This window comes from Poecilia reticulata, linkage group LG14 (assembly GCF_000633615.1).
Source record: "Poecilia reticulata strain Guanapo linkage group LG14, Guppy_female_1.0+MT, whole genome shotgun sequence".
Lineage (NCBI taxonomy): Eukaryota > Metazoa > Chordata > Actinopteri > Cyprinodontiformes > Poeciliidae > Poecilia > Poecilia reticulata.
This window is the reverse complement of record NC_024344.1, coordinates 2,494,795-2,522,261: the sequence shown is the minus strand read 5'-3', so window position 1 is coordinate 2,522,261 and position 27,467 is coordinate 2,494,795. Positions and strand designations below refer to the sequence as shown.

The 27,467-nt window shown below is 36.1% G+C and overlaps 2 protein-coding genes across 2 annotated transcripts; both read left to right on the top strand.

Moving 5' to 3' along the window:
• Window positions 1–22,361, top strand: lars1b (leucyl-tRNA synthetase 1b). Its single transcript, XM_008426947.1, has 32 exons — window positions 1–120; window positions 384–505; window positions 1,003–1,090; window positions 1,488–1,568; window positions 1,892–2,029; window positions 2,179–2,340; window positions 2,521–2,633; window positions 3,100–3,163; window positions 3,408–3,496; window positions 3,792–4,017; window positions 6,078–6,165; window positions 7,022–7,098; window positions 7,230–7,283; window positions 7,395–7,535; window positions 7,830–7,907; window positions 8,043–8,128; window positions 8,322–8,387; window positions 8,620–8,702; window positions 9,838–9,976; window positions 10,303–10,515; window positions 11,214–11,271; window positions 12,311–12,374; window positions 13,556–13,739; window positions 14,161–14,251; window positions 15,287–15,427; window positions 16,133–16,273; window positions 17,676–17,786; window positions 17,959–18,069; window positions 18,898–19,002; window positions 19,885–19,980; window positions 20,178–20,310; window positions 21,589–22,361. Exons 1-32 carry the CDS (start codon window positions 115–117, stop codon window positions 21,792–21,794), a joined length of 3,555 nt encoding a protein of 1,184 aa, XP_008425169.1. The 5' UTR covers window positions 1–114; the 3' UTR covers window positions 21,795–22,361.
• Window positions 22,362–23,741: 1,380 nt separating this feature from the next.
• Window positions 23,742–26,810, top strand: plac8l1 (PLAC8 like 1). The gene is made up of 5 exons (XM_008426945.2): window positions 23,742–23,754; window positions 24,036–24,276; window positions 24,583–24,815; window positions 25,309–25,445; window positions 25,716–26,810. Exons 2-5 carry the CDS (start codon window positions 24,251–24,253, stop codon window positions 25,845–25,847), a joined length of 528 nt encoding a protein of 175 aa, XP_008425167.1. The 5' UTR covers window positions 23,742–23,754; window positions 24,036–24,250; the 3' UTR covers window positions 25,848–26,810.
• The last annotated feature ends 657 nt before the right edge of the window (window positions 26,811–27,467 follow it).

The following is a 27,467-nucleotide window of genomic DNA, read 5'->3' as shown; positions in this document are numbered from 1 at the left end:
TGTCGGTGTCATCATCCAGACACCGGTGGCGTGGATTTTTCTTGTCATTGGAGTTTTATATTATTTCCTCTCTTTAAGMTACAGAAAAGCACGCTGTTGTCAAATTGTTACAGAATGACGGTAAGCYCTAAGCATGTATTTCAGAGTTATTTGTACTTCTATAGAGTAAATGAATACACTTTCCATCTTTATGTGTGAACTTATTGTAGCTGAATGCTACTTTAGCTAGCATGAGCTCCCGAGCCAGCTGCCTAAATCTTATGCCAAAAATGAAATCAATGTCGTTATGTTTACTATTACATTATCAACACGAGTTMACTAATATTTTAAATAGTTGAGAATTTTCTCCAAGAAATAAATTCTTGCTTAAYATTGTATTCAAGGAGCGAAAGGGTACAGCCAAGTTGGACTACTTGAGAAAGATTGAGTTGGAAATCCAGGAGAAATGGGAGAAGGAGAGAGCATTTGAGAATGACGCACCGTCAACTATTGGAGAAACTTCAAAGTGAGTAGCTGCTGTCACTGTCATTCAGTTTGCCTTGAAAATTTGCTCTGTCGAGGTAACAAAACGGATATATTTTAWAGTGTACGTTAAATACAATATTTCTTCTGCAGATGTTTCTCTTATTGTGATGAATATGTCCTCATTATTATATTATGGCGCCTGTTGAAGTGAAAGAACATAGGTACAGAGAGAATAAATTGAATTAAACAGGTATGTCAGCAAATGACATGTCAAAGCAAACAATTTCACACCAAAAAGCAGTTAAACCAACTTTTACATGACGCCCAGATCATATGTTTCTGTTAAAACAATTACAGAAATACCATAAAATGTGAAATTTTAGGGTGACTTTTTTTTTTTTCCATTTCAAGATAAAAATCAAATAACCTCTTCAGTTATAAATCTGTTACTGTCTGGTGTAAGACCTCAGTTACCAAAACAGGAAGAGACTAAAAGGTCTTTTTTTATAACTTTAATTTTCTTTATTTTTTTTACAGCAAAAACAAGTACTTTGTCAACTTTCCTTATCCGTATATGAATGGTCGATTGCATCTTGGCCATACCTTCAGCTTGTCAAAGTGTGAGGTAAGTTGGATACTCGGACGAAGGTGAATACAGAGAAATTAAATTCATCTTGTTCACTTAGAATCAAATTGTTAGCAGTTTTTTAAACAACCATATTACTTGTAGTAAATTCAAAAATAAGGTATGGAAGAAAAAAAATCACTAATTTTAATGTTAAAACAAATCAGAATCTTAAGCTTAAGTTGGTTTTAATTGCAAATTATTATATTAATGTTTAATGGACTGTTCATAGAAGTGTGTTATCCTAAGAAATGTGTTGATTGTGCAGACTGCCCTTGGTTGAAATAATATATTACATAAAAAATATTCCAGGATGCTGTCTGTCTGGTAGCTTGAAAATGTTAAAGATTTTCCACTTTTTCCTCTGAGCTTCTCTTGTTCTGATTTGTTCCTCCAGTTTGCTGTTGGCTACCAGTCTCTGAAGGGGAAGAAATGCCTCTTCCCATTTGGTCTGCACTGCACAGGAATGCCAATCAAGGTTGGCATCTTCTTATTTTCATCTCTAGCTACTACAATCTGTCTTCGCTTTTACTTTAAACAATAAAAAGTGTTTAATAGTATAAGAATTCCCACCAGGAAATTAATGTAAGTTGCATTATGCAACAAGGTTTTATTTATTCAATGTAGAGAATAAATGTAGTGAATCTGATTGAAGTAGATCAATCAGATTCAAGTACTTATTGAATCTGAATGTTTTATGAAAGTAGGTTGAGTTATTATCACGTTAGCATTTCTGCTCCATGTAGTCCGCTTAAATCAATCCATAATTTGATCTTCATTTCACATTTTGTTCACTCTTAGGCCTGTGCAGACAAGCTGAAGAGAGAGATGGAGCTGTATGGAAACCCTCCCCTGTTTCCAGATGAGGATGAAGAGGAGAAGGAGAAACCCGAGGCTGCTGATGAAATCATCATCAAGGACAAAACAAAGGGCAAGAAGGTTGGGATTATCTGACAGCTGAAATAATTTCCTACATTAAAATTGTGTCTCAATGAAAACTGAATGGTATTCTATGTTTGTGTTTRTATGTATTGTTTTTAACTGCTTCCATGTAAACTGTTTCCACTGACTGAAAATCTCTTTGTCAGAGTAAAGCGGTGGCCAAATCTGGATCTTCCACATACCAGTGGCACATCATGAGGTCTTTAGGCCTAAATGACAATGAAATTGTCAAGTTTGCTCATGCAGAACATTGGCTGGAGTACTTCCCTCCTTTGGCAGTCAAAGACCTCAAACAAATGGGAGTCAAGGTGACTAAACATATAAAGCTATTGCTAGCAACTGTGTTTTTCTATTTTGTTTATACTGAAAGTAATTAGATTTATATAAATCTGAACTCATTGTGCTTTTTGTGCTTTTTTGTTGCATCATTGAGGCAAATCCCTTTCATCAAAATGTAAAAAAATTAAATAATSTGTGTTATTCTGTAGGTGGATTGGAGGCGGTCTTTCATCACTACTGATGTGAACCCCTTCTACGACTCTTTTGTCAGGTGGCAATTTCTCACCTTGAAAGACAGGAAGAAGATCAAGTTTGGCAAGAGGTACATTTTTTTGAACAGTTGCACTTTTGTTCAATTGCATAAACCTATGCAGTTTTTATTTCTTACATCGGTTGAATTTTACTGCTTAGCAAAAGTTTTCTTGACTTGTTCATGTTTTGTAAGGTTACAGCCACAAACCTTTAACATATTGTACAGGAATTAGAAAATGTACAACATAGTTTTGAAATCGAAGAAAATTAAAACGTGTTTTCAAAATTTTAAAAATCATAAAGTTTGGAGTACATTTTATGTTTAACTCTTTTTGCTATGATACATTTTGGAAAAATAATCAAATTTACCAAGACATGGCTGTCCATCAAAGCTGACARCATATTTTCCTKKTCTATGCTGTCTTCCTTTTTACCAGCTGAATATGAAACCAATTTCATAGAATGTTTATGAAAAATAAAGGATTTTAAAGTTGTTTGAATGGAGTTTGGTATGAATATTGTTTACCTCTCTACAGGTACACCATCTACTCTCCCAAGGACGGACAGCCRTGCATGGATCATGACAGGCAAACTGGGGAGGTATGTACATTGTGCTTATTAAAATATCAAACACCAAATTCAAAATGTTGTAGTGCACATGAACAATGTTTATTCAGTTTACTATGCATGTAAAATATTCAGCTACATCCTAACACCAGTTTATCTAAACTGAAGGCTTGTGATTCCATATAAATTTGTTTTTCATTCAAGGACATCAAGTGTAAYCTTTTTCACACTATGATGACCAAAGTGTAGCATTTTGTTTCATTTCTGTCATTTGCAGGGTGTGGGACCTCAGGAATACACACTCATCAAGATGAAGGTGGTTGRACCTTACACTGCAAAATTTAAATCCAAAGTGTTTTATAGCAGGTAAAATATCATGACTGTGGTCTTACTTGCTATGATATGTTTAGTTGACTAAGTAATTATTTTTTTCTTTTTTTGCACTGCTTTTAAACACATAATCTCATAATTTCCTTTTGCCAGATTGCTTGTTTGAACAGAATTGTGTGATGATGACTCTTTTCTTTTTGCAACTTCCTAGGATTATTATTTTTTTCTTTTTTTTATCAAGCTTATGTAAATAAATCTGAAACTAATATTACTGAATATACTAATTCTTCACAAAGAAGTCAGATTTGAATACTTGCTGTCGTCCCCACAGTGGTATGAAAGGCAAAAACATCTTCCTGGTTGCTGCCACTCTGAGACCGGAAACCATGTTCGGTCAGACCAACTGCTGGGTGAGACCCGACATGAAGTATGTCGCCTTTGAAACGGCCAATGGAGACGTCTTCATCTCCACCAGGAGGTCTGCCAGGAACATGTCCTTCCAGGGCTTCACCAAGGAAAATGGAGTGGTGCCAGTGATCATGGAAATACTTGGGCAGGTAGAGAGTCTGTTATGTTTTGCACCCAACAAACACAAGAGATACTAAAATAATAATCAAAAGCCTAGATGAATGAGAGAGAGGCAGGAAACAATGTTGACAGGTTGCCAGAGTAATTTGCATTTTGATTTGAAAGATAAATTATTTAATTAAGAAACAAAGCCTCAAAATCTGACATGTTCTAGATCAAAATAACTCCAGGACATCAGTTATACAAAAGAACCGATGAAGTGATGAACTTATGTTTTCACATTTATTCAAAGTGAAAAGAGAGGTTTTACGTGGCTGAAGAGAAGAAGGTTTTGAATGATCAGAAGGCTACCTTGGTCAGTCTGATGAGCTCAGACTGATCCATTTCAGGCTGTTCTCTGCACTCCATTCAGAGAATCCAACTCCTTGTCAGAGTGACATTTCCTCTCAGACTGCACAAATGGTAATCATCCATTCTGTGTGACGTAGTTCTGACTGGCGTTGAAGTGCTGTGAAAAAACCACATGCTTATGATGAAGAGCAGCAAATGGCCCCTATTAGAAAGATTGTGGAACAGGTTAGGATTCAGTCTGTTACTGGGACCCTGGGGAGATGGAAGCTCCTGAAACTGGGTTATTGTTGTTAGGGGAATTGAAATCTGAACATTATTTTTACTTCATCCACTACCAGCTTTTCCATCAAGGAAGAGGATATTTATAAACGTCTGCTTTTAAGACAGAGATTTCAATAACTGGTTAAAACTTGCCTTCAGTAACTAAAATGAAACTTRGTGTATTTTAAAGTTCAAATCTGTACAATCACAAGTAGGCCTGTAGTGATACAATAATCTCACGATACGATACACRATGTTCTGCTAACGATATGATATATATTGCGATATTCAGCTACCGATACAGTTCAATACACTTTTGCGATTTTCTGAAAGATTTTAGAGGGACAGAGTGATTTTGGTGACATTTTGTGACTGTTATAGAGTTTAACTGAATTAATTTAACTGAAAACTGATTAAAAGCACCAACTACACAATACCTGGCTCTGGTTGGACATGGACACAGACTTAAAGTCGACAGCTGGACAAAATGAATCAAAGAAGTGGTGAGAAAACATGTTTCTTTTAATTGAAACAGTACAAACTGTAGGTTACATGCATTTGTAAAGTAAATAAAGTGCACCAAGTACCTGCTCTGAATAGTTTGATACCTTTTTAACCTTGACACTTAACATCTGAAGGAATCAYTCTAAGCCTGATGACCTAATCACTCTCCCGGCGAAGCAAGCAGTGAGTGAGCAAGGTGACAGTTGGATGTGAAGATACTTGCGGATGAATAGTGATTTTTTTCTAGGAAAGAAAATATTGATATATATCGCAAAATCGATATTATTACACAACCCTAGTCACAAGCTAGAGCTGAAAATTTGTCTAACTTATGTTAAACATGGAGGTTGTAACTTTCAATCATAATGTTCTTAAGATCTCACACTTTGTAAAAGTGTTTAGCAGCCATGTATAAATGTAAATGTTGTGACTTTTTTACACTTATATGTKGTTCAGTATGATAAGTGACTGATTTACAATTATATGTTAAGCATAAATTACATGATTATTATTAATTGAATTGAACATGATTGTATATAATTACAAGGATGAAGTGAAATATATTTAAGTTCAAGACATGATTTATTTGAATAGAAGAAGTCTTTTATTTTGAAGAATGCTTAAGTATCTGGTTCTGTTTTGTCACTATCTTGCTTTGTTGATATTTTGGTTGTCTTGGTTACGAACAGCTGTTGCCGTTATCAGCTGTCGCCGTTTTCTCTCTTCAATAAAGAACTGAACAGAAAGGTTCAGTAAAAGACATACGAGCCTCCGTTTTGTTTGAAGAAGCTTCACTCCGTAACAGTAAATGCATCTAAAATATAATCTTTATTGGTGTAAACATAATAATTTGCTGCTTGTTAGTTGTGTCTGAGCTTCTTATAAACATGAACTTTGAATCAGAAATTTGAACTGAATTTAAATATCTGATTCTGAAAGGAGCACACTGATATGACATGGCTTCTCTGTTCAGGACATCCTCGGCTGTGCCCTGAGTGCTCCTTTGACCTCCTACAACATCATCTATGCTTTGCCAATGCTCACCATTAAGGAGGACAAAGGTACGAGTCCTTCAAAATATATGAATTCAGTTCTTTACTGCATTAATTTCTATTAGTCTGTTTACCAGTGTTGCTCACAAAGGCAAAAATGTGCACATTTATAACAGTTTTCTAGATTTCTCATATTTAGGCAGTTTAGCTGTCATGGGCTTCTTTGGTTTTTTCGAACATTCTTTTTTTTCTTTTATTTTTCTTGCAATTTTTTTAATGTTTAAGATATATTATATTTCAAATTTGCATTATATTTTGTAAATCAGATGAAACATTTTATGATGATATTAAATTAAGAGGAATTGATTACAAGTGCCGTAAACACTTTTGTCACAGGTTAATGTAAAAAACATGAAGGGGTTTGAATCCTTTAAAAGGTCAGTGCATATAGTGATGTCCTGACATACTGAATATTTTTCCTTTTTTTTCCACTTGAAGTGTAATTGGTTCCCCAAATAGACCTTTATTATTGCAGATGTTTTATTTTTAGCATTTGTTGCTGGAAAGCTGCTGTTTGCTCCTAAGTAATTCTTTGTCCTGTTGATGGATTTCTGTAAATATTCATAAATTGAATTTCTGAATCACTAAACCGAAATGTCACAATATCCATATGAATAATAATGAATTTCTCATGCTCAATCTGTCATCTTGTCTTGAAGGGTTATGGAGTGTAATGAGCARCAGTAAATGAGATCATGTTTGTGTGTCCTTTTTCACAGTTCGTTTGTTGCTCCAGTGCTTGCTGCACAGCAGATAATGAAATGTGGCAGCATGGGGCATTTATTAGATTTGGAACCAAGTAGAATGAAATAAATTGGTTTTGTTCATGTGCATTTTCTTGCACTTTTCTTCTCCTCGTCTCCAGGTACTGGGGTTGTTACCAGCGTGCCATCTGATGCTCCTGATGACATCGCTGCTCTCAGGGACATCAAAAAGAAACAGGTGACATAAACTTCTGCTGTAAGAGAATAACACCTATGTCAATCTTTTTCTGCTTAAATAATGTCTGCTGTGCAATTCATTGAGAATTCATAGAAAAAATAAATAATTATGAATTCTTGCATTTTGTACAGGCTCTAAGGGAAAAATATGGAATTGAGGATAAGATGGTGTTGCCTTTCGAGCCGGTAAGCAACTCTTTTAAAAGTAATTTTGGTTTCACTTAGACTGAACATATTTATTTAATGATATTTTCCCAGTGTAACATTATTTATCATTTTTAAATGCCTACACCTCAGGTCCCCATCATTGAAATCCCAGGCTTTGGAAACCTTTCAGCCCCTCTCGTCTGTGATGAGCTGAAGATCCAGAGCCAAAATGACAAAGACAAACTGGCTGAAGCCAAAGAAAAGGTTTACCTGAAGGGATTTTATGAAGGGGTAGGTTTCAAACAACTACAGGAGGAGTTAACTGTGGGTTTGAAGGGTTTCTTTATCAATACTGGGTTGAATATAAAATTATCCACTGATGTTTGCATTTCTTTCAACTGGTTTTGACTGTTTTTTCTTTATTAAGAGCTTATTTTGTTTCATGTCACAGTCATGTTAATAAACTTTTGCACACAATTCCTGCCTTGAAACTCTACAKAGACATTGCCCACTTAATGATGTGAGAAGTTTTAAAATAATTACATTTCCTTAATATTGATGAACCTTTGTGAATAAATGTCTCAGATCATGCTAGTTGAGGGATACAAGGGGCAGAAGGTTCAAGATGTGAAGAAGCCGATCCAGATSATGATGGTGGAGAAGGTAACATGTTTAACTTCATCTGGATTTAGTTCTATATACGTCTGTGCACAGATGTGTTGGCGTGGGGTGTTTCTATAATGCATGTTTTCATATTATTTTACMATTCTCAGTTTGTGCGATGTTTATCTGTTTCAGGGTGAGGCCTTGATTTACATGGAACCTGAGAAACAGGTCATGTCACGTTCAGCTGATGAGTGTGTGGTGGCGCTTTGTGACCAGTGGTAAGTGCAATCTTTTGTATAATTGTATTTTTGTCATTTGAATACATTTTTATTTCTATTTATGGGTATTGAGTGTTTTGAATTTCATCTAAGATACATGCTCTATTTAGTTCATTCATTCTAGAGAATTTCATATTTGTGTTTTGCTTCAGTCTCTGAAAAGATCAATAAAACTGGTTTGGTATTTGAACAGGTATTTGGACTAYGGGGAGGCTGAGTGGAAGCAGCAGGCCAATGCAGCCCTCAAGTCACTGGAAACGTAAAAACAATGACTTCATTATCTAAATATGTTTTTGTTTCGTGTGGTTTGAGCCCACTTCTCAGGGGTCTTATAACAAGTCAGAAATGCATATAATGGACATTTATATTTATCTCCAGAGTTCTTAGGGGTTTTTTTTTAAACTGTTGAAAAAAAATTATGAAAAGGTAAAACACTGCAAGGTCAAAAATAATTTACCTACTCTGTATTTTTTTTGTGTACAAAATTCCAGATTTTGTGAGGAGACTAGAAGAAACTTTGAGGCAACTTTAGCCTGGCTGCAGGAACATGCCTGCTCTCGTACCTACGGACTTGGTAGGTTTACAGTTCAATAACATAAAAAAATCCCCATAATTCTATTTCTTCCTTGTTTCTTGGTCACCTGACATGCAACCATGTAAAAGATGGAAGAGAACAGTGTGACACCTGAACGTTTCAAACGGCTGTTTGTATGAAGGTTTTTTGTCTACAGATGGAGACAAAGGCCTGGTCACAGAGCATCTAGCACTARCTTGTGTTTYTGCAGGAACAGATGCAGTATGGAGCCTAAATAAAAGGCTAAATATATCCTGCATTCTTGKAGATTCAAATAAAATGTTTTATTAAAGTWTTTTTCTAAAATAAGTAAAATATTTGATAAATGTGGTTACAGTTAGAGATTTATAATTTGAGGGCATAAAAATGTATTTGATGTAGTAAAAACCTTACTACAGAAATAAGGTTCTGTATTAAGACAATACAGAACTAATAGATTTTGTTACATTTATTGAAATCTCAGTACTGTGAGAAAATATCTAAAGAATCTGTTTTTGTTGTTTTTGGCTAAAAATGTGTCACTGCTTAACAAACACAAATATTACAAATAGCAATTACAATCAGCTATATTTTGAAGCACATATACAGCAGTTATTGATGCCCTCAAGGAACTAATAGTGGGAAATGGGTCAAAAAGTTTAAATAACAAACACATTCATTCAGATTTTTAAGCTGCAGATATTGGTTGGAATTTCTTGTTGCTTGTCACATGATGGCTAATTGTTTTTCTCTAACACAAAAAGATGAGCACAGAGGATCTGAAACTAAAAATAAACTAAACATGGATTTTTGTTCCTCTTCCCCAAAGCTATGTTTTTAAAGTATAYAAAATCCAGGTTATCYGTCATAACAGCTGTTTAGAGATTACTTGTGGTTTTGTCTTCTGGCATCACCAGATTGCATCGCTGTTTATTTTTGGAAGGATTACACAACTCAATCCAAATCTTTGGATTTGGATTGAGACATTCTTTTGTCTGAATGTGAACCAAGTGGAACAAGACTGAAAATTCATTTAATTAGCAGCCTTAAACATTTAATCAGTGCAAAGTAATAAATATTATTTTGTCTTTTAAAATATTTTTGTTGTGTGTATCTTTGGTTGTCTGTGTGTGACTCTGTCCCGTGGTTACCATAGGAACACGGCTGCCTTGGGACGAGCAGTGGCTGATCGAGTCTTTATCGGACTCCACAATCTATATGGCTTACTACACTGTAGCCCACCTCCTCCARGGAGGTGTGCTGAACGGACAAGGGGACTCTCCACTGGGCATCAAGTAATTATTCRCCACACACAGACCTGCACTTGAAGTAAATATTGAACTTGAAGCTATTTATRTCTGTTTTTTTTCCACACTTTGTCGTCTTCGTCTCTTTTTTTTTCTCTGCAACAATCAACCAGACATTTTATTCCAGAGAGTTAGAATAGAGAAGACTCATAAAAATATCTYCTAACATGTAACAAATTAAGAAATTTGATGCTGGAATCCACAACTTCGTATCACTGGAGTTTGCTATAAGCACCTAAATACATCGCTCTGTCAGCAGAATACCAGATTCGTTAAAGTTTATAGCCCTTAGCCATGTTTTCTTGCTTTGACAGGCCAGAGCAGATGACCAGAGARGTATGGGACTTTATCTTCTTTAAGTCGTCTCCTTTCCCCAAGACCGACATCCCTAAGGAGCATCTACAGAGGCTGCGGAGGGAGTTTGAGTACTGGTACCCGGTGGATGTCCGCGCGTCTGGAAAGGATCTTGTGCCCAACCACCTCTCCTATTACCTGTATAACCATGTAGCCATGTGGCCCAAAGACAGGTGAGTTTTTCCTGTTTGACCTGCCGGTATAACTTTTAGAGTTTTATTGATTTAGTTTAAAGTTGGGAGTTGTAGTTAACATGAAAAAGGTAAATGAATACAATGCCTTTCAAAAAAGACTTTGATTTGTTTAAAATATTTTTTTAATTTATCAAGTTCTCCACACACTGTAGAGGCCTACAGCTGGAATATAGCCAGCCTGAATTCACTGCAGTTCATCTTTTCTCTTGTGAGAATAATGTTGCTGCCCGTTATTCCTGGACTAAAATTCACAAGCATTAAAAAACATAATCAGGTTTTAAATCATCATCAGGTTTTGTCATGTTATGGTTACAGATTTCAGCCACTCCAATGTGTACCATTGTTAATGTGTTATTTGTTTTAATATCACAGTTGTGTCAATGTTTACCTTTTATTTYCCCTGTAATGCCTATGTGCTGAAAACATTTCCATCCTTCGCAGTAGTTTCGTAAAGGGCCGTTGCTGATGTAGCAGATGAAGTCTCCAAACGACTTGAAACTTTTTGAATAATGGGGCGTGGAGCGCTAACATAGCCTTAACTGTATTTTTGTTTTATATTTATATATCTTTCAACAAAGTTTCAGATGCTGTTCTCCACCATCAGCAAAACGACGGGGGAGGAAATTCATTTTGGAAACCCAACATTAATAGAATTAATGGGGTTTTTTCTGTTACAGTGGGAAGTGGCCTCAAGCAGTTCGAGCAAACGGACACCTGCTCCTTAACTCGGAAAAGGTAAGTCGAGCATTTTTAAATCATAATGATTTTAGTTTTAGTGATACTAAACCCTGAAGAGTCTATAAAGCGTTTTTTTTTTTTTCTTTTCTTTTTTTTTGGATGAAGGCAGCAAATTGTATCTTGTTTTTATGAAAGATTCAGAAATAAATCTTAGAATGTAAAATTTTTGCTAAATGCAGAATTTAAATAACCATTCTCCATTTTTGTTTTGCTGTTTAAAATAATTGTTTTTTTTATGACTGAAGCTTGAAGTAGTTTGTTACGAAGCCTTCTAGGGGACACGGGGGAAACACGGGTTACCTCGCAATATTTGCTGGTTTATTTTGTATGCAGTCAAAAATGTCAATTTAAAGAGCCTCAATGTTTATTCTTAACTCTTTTGTCCAAAAAACTGATTTATTCAAAAAACGATCTATTCACTGCATGTTTATGTCTGTTTGTGTAAGGCTGAGGGAAAACGGCCTGTTAAACCATTCAGACTACCAACAGAAACAAGACACAATCAAAACTCTCAGATGACTTTATTACCCAGCGATAACTCAGAAATAGTCCAAATAGTAAATTTTTTATTTCCTTTTTATTTATGGAAAGTTTCTGTTTTTCTATCATTTCTATCCTAAAGAAAAATATATAAAAATTCAGATATTTCACAAGAAGCTATTAACATACATGGAACAACCTGACAAAAGCCTTTTATTATCACAGAAAGTGTGATGACCACCGTAAGAAAGGCTTACAGTATTCAATTATGGCGCATGATAATTGCACAATAAATCAGTACTTTATTGCGAGGGAAAACACAAAACATATTGCGAGGTAATGCAAAAGGTAGATATTCACCCATTTTCTTTAAAGGGCTCCGAACTTTAAGTGTTTTAAGTATTTCTTGAAGTTGCTTAGTTTACCGTTTAGTATTTCTGTTTTCAATATGTACATGTTTTTTAGTCATCTGAAGCTGATGATCTCTGTCTGGAGTTTTAATTCAATGCATTTGTTTTGAACTTATATGGAAAAAATGTTTTTGTTCTTTTCCTAGATGTCCAAATCAACAGGAAACTTTCTCACTCTCAGCCAAGCCATCAGCAAGTTTTCAGCTGACGGTAATGTGCTTCTTCATCTATTCTGCATCTTTTTGCATTTTATGTATCATCTTCAATCTTTTCTTCTTTTTCTCCTTATAAGAGTTTTCTTGTCCATTACAGTGTATTTTTACACTACATAGGGTATTCCACGGGATTATGTGGTGAACATTTCCTGTCCAACTAGTGGTTGTAATTGAACATGAACACAATCGTATTCCCAGGTTACAATTAGAGTTGCTCCAGGCTGTTATTAACAGCTTTTTTATTTATTTTTAAAGCTGTTCATAACAGCCTATAGCAGCTCTTAATTGTCATGGTAGTATGTTAGTGTTTGCTTAATTTTGAATATTCTTATAAAACATTTAAAAGAACCACAAATAATGCCCAATGCGTGTGGTTTCTTGGGTCTAACTAATTTTTATTGGCCTTGCGTAGTCAGATTATGTGTCTTAAATCCTAAATCATTCATTCACATAGTTGACTCAAGAGGCTGCCTTCAAAATAGAAACAAAAAAGTGGAGATAATTTTAGGATGCCATGGGGACCAATAAGAATTAATTTGGATATGTTTTAAAAAAAATCTTGTGTGCTGTGTTCGTGTGAACTGCTGCACGTATTACTTAGACCATCATTAAAGTATTTTTGAATAAAATATTTTTGAAGTAGAAGATTCTCTTCCTCCAAAGCCTTATGAATAACAGGAATTAAAGATGCACCAATTTGAAAAGTTGCAATATTTATATCAATATTCAATATTATTATTGCTGTTTTGACTTATAACCAATAGTTACCAATGTTGGATATATTTTCCTACCCTATTGATTGTCGACATTGCGTCTCTGCTTTAAGTAAACGTCCTGTGCTGCATCACTGTCACATGACCAAACAAACACCACATGACTAGCCTCCCTCCTCAACCTGAAACACATACACAAATGGAAACAAGAGAAAAATGGAAATCAGTTATTAATATCAGCCCACTTTTATTTATGGGACAGACACCCATATATTAAAATAATGATTAACATCGACTGCTCTGACGTTAATACAAATGCATCCCCAGTTTAAATGAAGCAAATTATAAACGTAGGGAGAGTTATGTACGGTGTTTGCATTACATTAAACACAACTTATTTTTCAGACTACATAATCTAAGTGAAGTTTGTTCTGTGGATTTTGCATCGCTTTGCTCTTTTCAGGTATGCGTCTGGCTCTAGCTGACGCTGGGGACACGGTGGAAGATGCTAACTTTGTGGAGACCATGGCTGACGCCGGCATTCTTCGCCTCTACACGTGGGTGGAGTGGGTGAAGGAGATGATTGCTAACCAGAACAACCTGAGGACTGGGCCTGCGGACACGTTCAACGATCGTGTGTTTGAAAGGTATGTGGGAAAATGAGCTGAGTAATGCTGAGGTTTGTAAAGATCTAGAACTTGATCAAATGTTTAAGCTAGATGGGATGCATTTCTTTTCATATTATCTGGAATCTGTCTTCATAATAATATTGACAGTGCATTTCAGAAGGATGTTTTCTCTTAATTTTTTAAAAATTGTTTTGAATTTGATTAAAATTCACCCCAAAACATTTTTGAGTAACACGTATTTCTTTACTTGCAATTTGTACCTACTAATTATGAGGCACTTTCTGCAATAGGGTTGTCTCTTATAACAAAACCCTCATGTCCTGGAAAAGCTGCATTGTGAAACGCTGAAGTTTTATGAAAATGAGCATTCTATCTCCAGAGCAACAGCTCTGCTATTCTTATGTCTTTATATAATATAATTACATGGACTTTTCTGTAGTGAAATGAATGCAGGCATCTTGAAGACAGAGCAGCATTATGAGAGGATGATGTACAAGGAGGCTCTGAAAAGCGGCTTTTTTGAGTTCCAGGTAAGTACATGAAGTTTCTGAGAAATATCTTTATCTCAAAAAATAAGAATGTCTCTAAAGCGTTGAGATTACGCTATTATGAGAAGTGTTATGAACCATTAAAATCTCTGTAATTTTTTCAGAATATATAAAAAAAGAGCAATTAAAAGTTGTAAGGCAAGTGACTAAAGAGCCAAGATCTGTTTGTAAATAGTTTTCAATGTGATGTAGCCTATAATATGTTTTTTTTTGAGGAGGTGTCACTCTGTGAACAAGCTAGTCCACCAACCAGTTTTAACTGATTCAGGAATTTCTTTTAAATAATTGTATTTAAAAGCATATTTTTATTGTTTGTTTTTCTACCTTTAAAAGATTACTAATTATATTTTACATTTCTCTCCTCTGCTCATTATTAGTGTGGTTTGCACTGACATCAAAAACAGCAGTCTCTTTATGTACTTGCTAAAAAAACATAAAGTTGGTCAGCTGAAATTTCTAAAATGCTGCCAATATTTTCAAATCCAGCATTTTCCATAACAGATGTGTTTACAACTGCTGTGTTATGATTAGTCTGTTATTTGAGACCCTAAAAAATATGTTATATTCTCTTTATACTGCATTGTTTTATATTAAAAACCTTACCAACACTAATAATGGTTAATCTTAGTAAATCTTTACAGCTTCTAAACTGAACATGCTTGCTGTTAATGATGCTGATTCTAAAGGAATGCCTCATGAAATTCTTGGTTGAAATTGAAAAACAACCGAGTGATGCATCAGAGGAGTGGTTCTGATTAAACACAATTTTGTTAAGAAGTCATTTAAGTTAATATCCAAGTCTGATCAGCTTTGACAGAAAGCACATTTATTTAGTTTTGCTGCTGTTGGATCATGCTACTAAAGTACACTGATCCTTACAGATCTGTTTTTTTTTTTTCCATCTCCTTTTACCCTTTCATGTATCCATTTCTAAACACTTGTCAGGGATAGTTACTATTGTTTTGTGCACATTGTAACTAATGTGGAAGTTTAAAACTGTTCATGTTTTTGCTTTAGGCGGCTAAAGATAAGTACCGTGAGCTGGCTATTGAAGGCATGCACAGAGCCCTGGTCTTCCAGTTCATAGAGAGACAAACACTGCTGCTGGCCCCCATCTGCCCACACCTCTGTGAATACACATGGAGTCTACTGGGCAAGGTAGGTAACATAGACTTTTGGCATTTCTCTGCTTTTAGTGTTCACAGTGTGCTCTCAGGGTATAAATCTGGCTTTGATTGTCTCCTCCCATCCTCTCTCTGGGCTTTTTCCTCGTCATAGACTTTTACATACAACAGAGAAATGCAGCCAACCAAAACGGGTCACCGTAATGTGTTAATTTACATTCATGAAGAGCACCTGGGATCGGAAAGCTTAAACTTCCAGGTTCACGGCTGGCCCGCAGTAGCACTTGTTCCCACTGCTCATTTACTGGTGTGAAATGGCTACTGACAAGATCCCAGTGGTGAAATCCAAGTCTGCTGGGAGCCTGTCTTCACACTGAGCCGTTTCCTCTGCACTCACTGTTACACGCTTCCTGTAGCACTGAGAGCCATGAATATTTTTAACACTCAAATTTGTGAATATAAAGGAGAACTGCTGTGTTGGAGATATGTTTTTCAGTTGTTGCTTAGCAACAACAAAAGAGCCCCCCTCACCTACCTTTATTTTCCCCTCATCCTGTGCTTGGTACCACAAGCTGAAATCATATGTTGTTTTTCCACACGCTCAAGCACAACCGAGTCCTGCTAGGGCAATTACATAAGCACTGTGGCTTTTGATTATGTAATTGATGAGACCAGTTTTTGTTTCCACTTTTTTAAAATAAGAATCTCCTTTCTCTCGTCTCCTGCTTGCCTCTCACAGACTGGTTCTCTGATGAAGGCATCATGGCCCGTGGCCGGACCCGTCGATGAGGTTCTGATTCGTTCTTCTCAGTACCTGATGGAGACGGCACACGACCTCCGTTTGAGACTCAAAGCATACATGCTTCCTCCCAAAAACAAGGTATAATATGTCTACTATCCTCGGTTGTGTCCTAAATCAATGTGCTTACTAATTCATGGCTTCGTCAATTAATATTTTGATTTATGCTTTTCAAAAACAATTTTTAGTGAGAAATCCGCCCAGTTGATTATTTTTTATTCTGTTTTGTTGATCACTTTCTAATAAAATCTGGAGCTTTTAGTTTATCCTTTGACAAAACTAACACAACACAACTGGCTTCAGGGATTTAAAATCAAAACCACCTATGTTGTTAATCATTATAGATAAGTTACCAATGAATAAAATGTCTTATTCAGATAGGTAGTCAATTTAAATCACGAGGATCTTGAAAAGGCTTCACATTTAAATTTAACGTTCTGAAACGTGTAAGAGCTGTTGCATGTTCTTTACATTGTAGATATAATGGCTTTTTGTAAGAATAAAAATCAATTTTAAAATTAATCACACTCTTTTTATAGTTTCTTTTTTTCTTGTTGAATGAAAACCAAACATTTTGTTCACAAAGCCTCCAACAGCCAGAAACTGGAGGCTGAGTGTTTTTTCTCTTGTCAACAGATGTTTCACAGTTTATTATTGTTTTCACGGGAAGCACAACAATGAGGAAAAAATGAATAATAAAAAAAAAACAGACTTCAGACTAGAGAGGGCTTTTGTTTAAATGAGATTTTTTTTTTTTGACCATCAGGGTAAAAATAATGTATTATGATTTCAGAAGCAAAATGAAACGAGAAGAAATGTTGCTTTGGGGTTTTCTTTATTTCTCTGTGTGTCATGCCTGAAATGCAGCAGTTGTGGATTATTGATGCCGAGCTTCCTGCAGCATCTGTCATCCTTTTAGATAAACCAAGAGTGTTAAGTCTTGTGTTGACAATRGAGAAGTTTGTCTGTTCATTATCTGGATTTCTGCAGCTGAGAGGGAAAAACAAAGCAGGTACTGACAATGTATCTAAGACGGGTGATATCTTGGGCTCCCAGGCTGAAGTTATTGATTTGTTACCAATGTTTTGGGAGCACAGGGGCAGAACTGGAAGAGAACAGGAAAAGAGGGAAACAAACAACTGGAAGGACTGACTTTAATTTTATGATATGGTTTCATATTTAATCTTTGTTAGAAAGTAGAGATTTCTGATAATATATTTTATATTTTTTCTCGTATGAACCTTTTCCCCATCATGACTCATGTGGTACAGTCTGTATRTAGACAGCTGCCATGTACGTTAAATGAACAGATCACTCACTAACGAGCATCAAAAAGCATATGTATTTGTTATATCATCCTATTTAACCCCAAAGTTGTATTCCCCTGCAACCACCTCGTGTTGTGAGTTAACAACRAATCAATCACATCTAAAAGGTTGTTTTTATTTATTTTTTTCTTAAATGCATTTTTCTCTTTTCATAGAAAGGTGACTCTAAGCCCCCTGCTAAGCCGTCCCACTGCACTATTTATGTGGCTAAGAGCTACCCTCCATGGCAACACAGCGCCTTATCTCTGCTCGGCAAGCACTACAAGGTAAAAAATAAATAATAATAAAAAAAACACTTCCACAGAGCAATGTTTCTTTGCTCTTTATTTTTTATATAGTTGTGCTTAAGACACAGTGCAAGTTAATGCTGGGGCTCGTTCAGCTGTTCACACTCAGCTTTTGTTTAAATCTGTAGCACCTCTTTGTGTTTGTGAGCAGAGCAACAACGGGATCCTGCCAGACAACAAAGTCATAGCCAGCGAGCTGGGAGCCCTGCCTGAGCTGAAGAAGTACATGAAGAGAGTCATGCCATTTGTTGCCATGATCAAGGTATTTATTATTAGTTTTAAGGGTCACATTGAAAGTGCACTACTCAGGTTTTTTCAGGCAAATGCTAGTTTTTGATTCTGATTTTGACCAATTCTTCTTCGTTTTAAGGCCAAATGCATGTAACGTGAAACTAATATGGTGTAGGATTTTTGATTGATTGAATATTTCAGAAAAGATGCAATCATGGGATGTATCCCTGCTAATGCATAAAAACTATATATTGTTTTATTTATTAATGGAAGGCTGTAGAATTTKACAGCTTTTTTGTTCAGTTTAAATCTTTACTCCAAACTTTCACAAACACAACATCATCTTTTATCATTGAGATATATTCCCTCTTTGAACTCTCATGTGGTAGGGCTAAGGGARCTAATGTTTTGTACTGACTATATATGTTATTATAATACATAGTCRGTGTGAAGCATCCAATAGTGGACAGAACTATTTAATACCTGCWCTAAAATGTCATCAAAGATTGTGCTTTTCKTATCTCATTTAGAGCTTAACTGTATATATATGTTTGATTAAAGCAGCTAATAATAATGCTGATCAAAGGCATTTCTCTTTTAAAAATGTATGAGTCACTTCTCCTAGGTGTGTTAGTCTTTATTCAAGTGATCAAACAGAATAACCATGGTAATATTCATGATAAACTTCATTATTTATTTATTGCTCTTTACGTCTTTTAAGCTCATCCTGCAGATACATGGTGTACATTTATAGTAAAGTGTCCTGTTTCCAATAAGTATTTTCTGCAGCTGAGTTGTTAGTACTTTTAGCATTATATTCACATCAAACTTTCTGTTTGGTTGTGTTTGTGTTTTTTAGGAGAACCTGGAGAAGAACGGACCCACGGTCTTGGATCTAGAGCTGGAGTTTGATGAGCGAGCGGTTCTCATGGAGAACCTGGTGTACTTGACTAATTCTCTGGAGGTCTGTGACTTCACTCTCTTCAGATTCAACACAAAGTTTCATCTGTTCTTGCTCACAATGCTTTATGATTTTCAGTCTTCTGTGACCAAGTTGGCAATGATTATCTGTAATATTTATCTATAAGCAACTTTATTTTTCTCCTAAAAGGCTTAATACTGACAAATAAATAAACCTACAACTCCAGATAATATTTTTTTACAAACTAGCACATATTTAAAAATTAAACCTTTRTGTTTGCACAGTAAACTAAAAGGCTAACCTAGAATTTCCGTGCGTTTCAAGGACTGGATATTACATGGTGTATTTCTTGCTGCACAAACCAGTAGTTAGACAAAGGTCCCATCAGTGATACTTCACTGAGAAAAGAACGGTCAGCAGAGAAGAGGTGTAGATGGTTAAATGGCTTCAGTTTGCTGCTTTAAAATGGCTTCTGYTGAACTCAGATCACTTGGGAGCTGTTGCTTTCTAAGTAATAAAGTGGCCKTAGATTGCTCCCAGCCTGTCTACATGGATAAAAATAATGGTAAAATGCAGAGGCCAAATTCCATCCTATGCAAAGCATGCTGGGTACAGCGTGCTTTGCATAGGAAACTAAATGAGCAAATGGTGTAAAAAAAAAAAATAAAATAAAATTCTGTCATGCAGCTCTGTTCAGTATTCTGTTTTACATCTAGTTTAACTTCCAGTTGCTGTTTTCTCTCCAAAAACACAGAAAATGTGTGATATTCTGGAGAAGGCCAGGCTGTTTACTGTTTGAGTCTAGTTAACGCTGCCAGTCTGTGCCAGTAGAGCAAACACACACAAAACATCTAAGCAGTGCACCGTTGTGGTTGGTCTGCTCAGCTGTGCACTGATAGGTTTTCTCCTGTTTCCCCCCTACAGTTGGAGCAGATTGATGTCTTATTTGCATCTGAGGCTGATGACAAAGTGAAGGAGGATTGTTGCCCTGGGAAACCGTTCAGTGTGTTTAGATCAGAGGTAAAGGCTCCTGATGTGTAATRRATGCTAAAAAAATGACAGAAAATATTTATTTCTGAATGTTTTATGAATGTCAGCAGATAAAATTTTTTATGTTTAGCTGCAGGTTTGTTTGCATACATGATGCATCATGTTGCAAACTTTATGTTGATGATTAACAAAATTATAACAAAATAAACTTTGTTGTTCCTTCCAAGCCTGGAGTCGCCATGTCCCTGATCAACCCTCAACCAGCCAACRGCCTGTTTTCCACAAAGCTGGACATCCGGCAGGGAGACAGCAAAGACGCCATTGTCCGTCGACTAGCCAAAGTCAACAGACTCATAAAAGGTCAGCAGCACATTTTGAAACTCAAAAACGTCTTATTATAAGTCTGTATTTTAGAGAGCATGCATAAAMGTATTTACTCTGTTTAGATCAAATAATCTGTAAACCGGTGAGTCATTTCGGAGTTGAGCTGATTCTTATTTTTGGTTTGTCACACCTCCTGGTGGATAAGTAAATTCAGATGCATGTTGTTTACAAATCTGCCTYGGAAATGACTTCTCTGAGTCTYTGCCATCTGCCAGTGTAGAAATGTGGAAAACGGAAATTGCGCATTCACTAGTCTTTTGACCTTTTTCCAATCTAAACTATAGCTGGATGCATGCTGATTGCTGAAATTACCCCTGAGATGTGCCTACAGCTTGGAAGTCCAGCTGTTACAAATTTAGTTAGATTARGTCAATGAAGCCAGAATAGCATGCAGTCTAAAGAAAATTTCATTGCGCTGCGTKAGTTTGTGTGTTGTAATTTAGTCTTTATGTTTATACCGTTAACCTGAYGGGTACTGCAGAGAACAGTTAACCTTTATGGCTAAATCTGGTATGTTTTGGTGCTGGACTGAAGAACTCCCTTTAATTTGTTGATACTAAAACATATATTTTTTCATCTTTCTTGAGTAAAACCCTATACATGCATCAATCAAGTTGTAGTTTGAAATCATAACATCCAGATGGGTGTAATTCAGAATCTGCCATTCAGGCTTTAAAGAAAAGCCTGAAATGTCTTGTTATTGTTATTGACTTGCATTGCTCATAAAGAATAAGTATAAACCTTAACGAAACATGTATTGTAWCGCAGTTTGAAGATTTATTTAAAGATTTATTATCTGACACTTTTTTGCCCAGCTCGTATTTTTATTAATATCGAACTGGGCTAAGAAACAACGTAACTCACTTGTGTTCAGGTTAATCACTATGGTTTAAAAAACATCTAGGTGTGTCTGTGAACTATTTGTCTAGGGTTCCTTGAGTTGGTAGTCCTTTTTTTTTTTCATTTCCTTTTCTTTTTGTCCTTTTATGTCTGTCATATTTTTTATTGGGGTTTTTATGATCACTCATGTAATCTTGCACAACACTTCAACTCTGTCTGGGGAAAAATATGGCTCCTATAAATCCATATGAATTCTCTGTGATTATGTCATCCAGTTCATGACCACATTCTGTTTTATCTCACTTCCTTCCATCCATTCCCCCTTTAACCTTTTTTGTCTCTTCTCTATTTGTTTTTTTTGTCTTCATTTTCTGCCTACCCCACTGACTCTTGTTTTTTTAACCTCACCACTAGATCTGTCCAGAGTGAAGCTGATGAGGTATGAGGATCCTGTGCTCGGCCCACGGCGTGTCCCCATATTGGGACAGGAGGAGCAAGGCAAGCTGCCCATCTCCAGCAAATCTGTGTTCAACATTAATCTGGATGAGAAGAAGGTCACTCTGGCTGACAACGGCCTCACTGTAGACATCGGAGATACTTTGGTTTATCTGATCCAATAATGTACAGAAGGCCGTCTCACAGGCACAAAGGAGCAGGTTCAGCAGTTTATTTGTAAAATTTCAAAAGCTTTTGCAGTGAGAACAAAAGCCTTTTCAGTCGGAAGACACAAAAAGATCGCTTTTCCTTTACTTTTAATTTGTGGACACCTACAATTAATTAGAATTGACAGCTAAATAACACCAGAATATAGCATTTGTTTCACAGTACTAGTACATCAGTCTGCTTTTAGAAGGTTCAGGTTTGGCAGTTTTGTAAATGGTCAGTCTTTTCCTGTCTGGTATTTTGAGTTTTTAAGCTTTTAAACAGATCTGTGCTGAACAAACAATCCACCTCCTCATCCTCCTCCTCATCCTCACAGGGTGAGCACTTGTGTTCATTGTCAGGCAGCTCCTGCTGTGATCTGAATGCCTGATGTTGTCATATAAATGGAAATGTGTCTGGTGTTATTTTATACATCAAATGTGAGGGATATCATGTCTCTTCAGCTTGTTGGGCAGCTTTTATATTTTCTAGCTGTCAGTTGTGCTTGTCTGGGTTTTCCACAAAAATAAAAAATATTTGAATGTKTGCAATTTGTTTGTCTCTGCTTGTTTATACAGTCTAAGTTATGGTAGAAAAATGTCCCACATGAGAACTAAACTGGCAACATCAGGTTTGCACTTTTAAATGAATACATTCYCTGCAGAATCCTGTTTGCTTCCTTAATGTTAGCCATAAAGTYGACATGGCTGAATATTATGTGAAGCAGAAAGACAGTTTGAATGTTTAGTTTGGTTAATATTATTTATCCAAAAACATCAAATTTCCGTTTAAAATGCAATAAATGGATTTTCTTGGCGCATTCAAAGAAACAGACAGACGCCTGTTTGTTTTCAAAGGAATGTTTTCAGACCGAAGCAGTAATGAGACCGTTTGTTTTTATTAAGCCAAACTGGGGGTTTTGAGCATGAACAGCCTGCTTGGGTCAAACCACTGCATCCTGATCAGGTTTAACTCTGGACTTTGACTGGACCACTTCAAACACTTTCTTTTASTATTTTTTCACTCACTCAGAAGTTGGGTTGCTGYTTTGTGTGGATTATTGTCCTGCTTTAGAACTGAAGTGTGTTTGAAGTTACACGTTGCTGACATTGTTCAGGATTTCCTGCTAAAGAACAGAATTCATCATGGTTTCAGAAGTTGTACAGCCATCCTGGTGCTGAAACGGCAACAAAACCCCAGACAGTCAAACTACTACCTCTATGACTGAAGGATGTTGTTTTCTGAAATGCTGTTAGATTTATACAAGGTATAARAGGATGCACACTTTCCAAACAGGTMTCCTTTTTGTCTCATCGGTGCACAGAATATTTTCTCAAATGTTGAGATCATCAAGATGCGTCTGTCAAACCTTTTCTCTGCCCTTTCTTTGTTTTGCTGAGCTTTGGTTTTTCAACCTGGACTCCCTCTGTGGAAGCCCTTTTTTAATGAAAACTGTATTACCCTCTGTTTGCCCTCTGTGTTTGAGGGGGCAAAGTCACTTTCACCCAAAGAACTGTAGCAGCCCGAGTTGTTTTAAAGATTCTTCCAGAAACCAACAGTGACTTGTTGGGGAGAAATAATCAATCAGAAATGCTGTTTAATGCATCTTTCTACCAAAAATACATTTGACCATATTTAAGAGATCCTAAACCAAATTAAAAAACCTTACTTTCTGTTCATATGGGAGTGTACATGTGTTTAACCTGAGCTTCTGAACCTCTTGGTTTCACTGCATGACTTTTCAGCACGTACAAAGTTCCTCTTCCTTTTTGTCTGTCAGTTGCTAAGTCTCAAGTACAAAGTGCATCAATCTAAATAAAAGGTCATTGTTAGAACAGAGGAAATGAGCCTCTTGAATGAAAACCGCAGAAGTTTCATGACTTCTAAAACCAAGATTTTCCCTCTCAGCGCCTCATACGAGAGTTCTTTACTTCAGAGGTAAGTGCTGCATTCATTGTTTAGGAATTTATGTACATGAAAACCTGCATATCATGGATCAGATAAAGTGTTAGATTTGACATACTGTATTTGATTTGATTTTTTTTTTATTCTTTCTAAATTCCTTTTTTAGTCATTTGCCTACATTTTCTTTTAAAACTTTATCAGATATCCTCTAACTTGCTTCTGTGCGAACGCATCCTTGTCCTCCCATGCTGAACATTTTATGTTTTTTGCACCCTGACGTTCGTTTGCCCTCTCTTTATTTGCTGTATTAGCAGGGTGCACAGCAAAGTCTCAGACTGAAGACAGCAAGACTTATCTTAGTCACGCAGCTTCTGGCTGAGCCCTCTGACTGCAGGTTTATCTGCTCCGACACACAGCCTCTCACTGGGAGAGTGTCACTTTGGCTCCTCTTTCCTGCTGACTCCCGGCTCCACTCTCGTCTCTCCTCCTTGTGTCACCCGTCTCAAGGAGCTTCTGGTAGAAGCRAGTAATGGAGGAGACGACAGTTACTGACCAGTAAGTGTTTTATGCTGTCCCAAACTGCTCCATTAAGCTCTCAGTACTTGGCACGATGTAATTAAAGGTAAMATTTTTTTCAAGTAGTGGTACATCCCGAGTACCACTATTTGATTTACTTATTTTTGCATATCATTGGTATGCAAGTGAAAAGTTTTTCTCATCATATTTACTGCAATAACTGTATAATCCTGTTTTTTTTTKKTTWWTWWKRAMMARGRAWWAAWTWRRMCYTTWRRWTWWWWYCCYTTTMWTSMWWAARRRSMMCMRSYTYCMWYYWAARSYKSYTTTTYYTTKKTTTTWTAGACCAGAACTTTCAGTCAAAAATGTTTYAGYGTCGATGTGTCAAGATGAAGAAGTGGAAGGCTTCGRCACACAAACTGATGATGGCCAGAGGTCAAACGAAGGGCCTRTGTTGATGAGCCCAGTGCAAAGTCAGCCTGGTCGTGGCATCGCTACAACAACCATCACCACCGTCACACAAATGGGGGGAGACTGGAGCACTGGACTGTTTAATGTCTGTGGAGACAAGACAACATGTAAAAGGCATTCACACACTACACTAGAGCACATTTCTAATTTAATATTGATGTTAATAATAAAAGCAAATGTATTTAGAACTGTGATTTATATATTTATTCACTCACTCACTCATTCATTCATTCATTCATTCATTCATTCATTCATTCATTCATTAACAAACCTAAAACAACTAAAGTGTAAAACAAAATACAGCTAATAATCCCCTTTACAAAAGCAAAAAATAATCAAAAGATGTTTTTTTTTTAATATTTATCCTGCATTTTTGTTTGGCATTGTTAATTTCATTCACATAGTAATTTGGCATGCATCAATATTTTGAATTTTTTTTCTTCTACAAAACACCAAAAAGAAAGCATCAATGAAGCTTTTTATTTCTTTTAAATTGGTTCTACTTCTTAAACACCTTTCAAGAACAGTGATCTCTGTCTCGAGCAACACACTCAGAAATACTCACACAGACACTACTGTTGCCTTCTTCCATGCCTGCAGGTATTATCGGGGCGCTGGTGCCGTGTTATTTAGATCTGAGTTTAGCCCAGCAGTTTGGGGAGTGTCTTTGCATGCCTCTCCTACCAGGATCCACTTTTGCCATCAGAGTTGGAATCAGGGAGCGTTACAAGATTCGGGTGAGTGCAGTACAAAGTTCTGTGTTTCTTTTGAAAAAAAACTAAACTTATCATTGTATTCAGTGAAATAAAAACTTTATTCAGCACTTTATCAACAAATTTAAAAGTAAAATGTGCATTGGAGCATGTGTTCTATTTTATGCCCTTGTAGTTAAAAATGYGTTCTGTGTGTGTTTCTGCTACCTCATTTTGTTTGGACGTGTGCTTCCTCCACCTGCTTGCATGTGCTGTGTGTGTCTGCTCCTCGTTGTCCTGCATGTTTACCCACAGGGAAGTGTGTGTGAGGACTGGAGTGCAGTGTACTGCTGTTACCCTCTGGCTGTATGTCAGATGATAAGAGAGATGAAGCGCAGGATGAAGACCCAGACGTATCAAGTGTCTACAGTGATGGAATCCTCCTGAAGAAACTGTTGTCAGTAACTGTGTCCTTTGCTTTAACTTTGCAACACGGATCAGTGAAGTCAACAGAGATTAGCATAAGATATCAGTGGCAGGGGATTAGAGCCTCTGAAAACATTTGATCTAAAATGTAAAGACTGGAAATCAAAACAGGGAGAAACAATGGAGCCAAATGTTCAGGTCTTAAAGCTCCACTGAGTGATATAAGATTTGTAAATGCAGAGAGAGAGACAGAGAAAAAACATTGTAATTGCTGTTTGAATATTAATAGCTTGAATTATTTCTCTGAAAGAAATTATTTCGTGGTCACATTTGCATATGTATGAAAAACAGGTGGGAAGATGAAGGGTTTTCCTTTTTTTCAATTCCAACAGACATCAAACGAGCTCCAAACAGCTGGTGAAAAATTACATCAAACACAGAGAAGAAAAGAACAAACAGTTAAACCTGTTTTACACAAACAATAGTCCTGTTATTGTGTTCACCATGTAGCTATATTAACTGACACACTGCAGTCATCCTTAAGATGTATTAAATATTGCACTTATCTCCATTATAATTCTGTTTTTGTTGTTGTGACATTGCTTTCAAAATCTAAGACTTTTATTTGCTACAAAAGATAAAACTTTACAACTTAATGGTTCTAATAATGAAATGCCCTCTTTCAGTTTGAACCTGATTAAACCTTTTATTAGCTCTTTTTCAGTCAGCATCAGAACAAACCTTGTCACATATTTTACAATGGGCTTTAAATTGTCAAAGAAAATCCCATGTGACATACTTGTAACAAAACAAAATTCATAATTAGCTTAGATTTTAAGCTAATAAAAGGTTAGCATTTTTTTTTTCTATTACATTGGATACGCATTTTCATTAAAAACCTTTTTATTCTGTCTCTGTTCTCAACACCCAATGTATTTGTATGAAAAGTTAATTATCCTTTTTTTAAAATACACATTTTATTGTAACTGTTTACTGTAATATTTCATGGCGCTGATCAAGTCATTTTCCAGGCTGATTTATTTTTAAGTACTAAATTTATTTAAAAAAAACTCCAAATGTAATTGTTACTTTACAGAACCTCGTCAGCAGGTGGTGCAGTTGAACATTTTCTTACACAAATATGAGTTATAAGGTTCATTTTCTGTATTGCTTGCCCAGTTTGGTAAAGAGACATTGACTCGTATCATAACGAAAATAAGCAGACACCAACGCCAGCCTGTATTTTCCCCAAAAGCAACGTCTTTGACTTTGCATCGCTTACTTTTTCTCTGACTTCAATAAATTAATTTGTAAATTTAAATTCATTCAAATAAATTGGAAATTCTGACACCGTCTTTCTCTTCATTAAGTAAAGGTCGCCACAATGAAGGACAGGAAAACAGATCATTCTTTTTGACAGGAAGTCTTTACAGATCAAAATGATAAATTCTGTTTGAATGTCAGAGGACAGATCTAGAACGCTGTAAATGAACTTGCAATAAACCGTTTGCCTTAAGAAGGCCAAATTACTATTGTAACAGATTTACTTGTGCACCAGCAGTACAGTTACCCATCATTCCTTCCGCAGTCTTTCGTCCAGTACAACAAAAAAAACAGTTTCTCTATTCCTTTAAACATGCA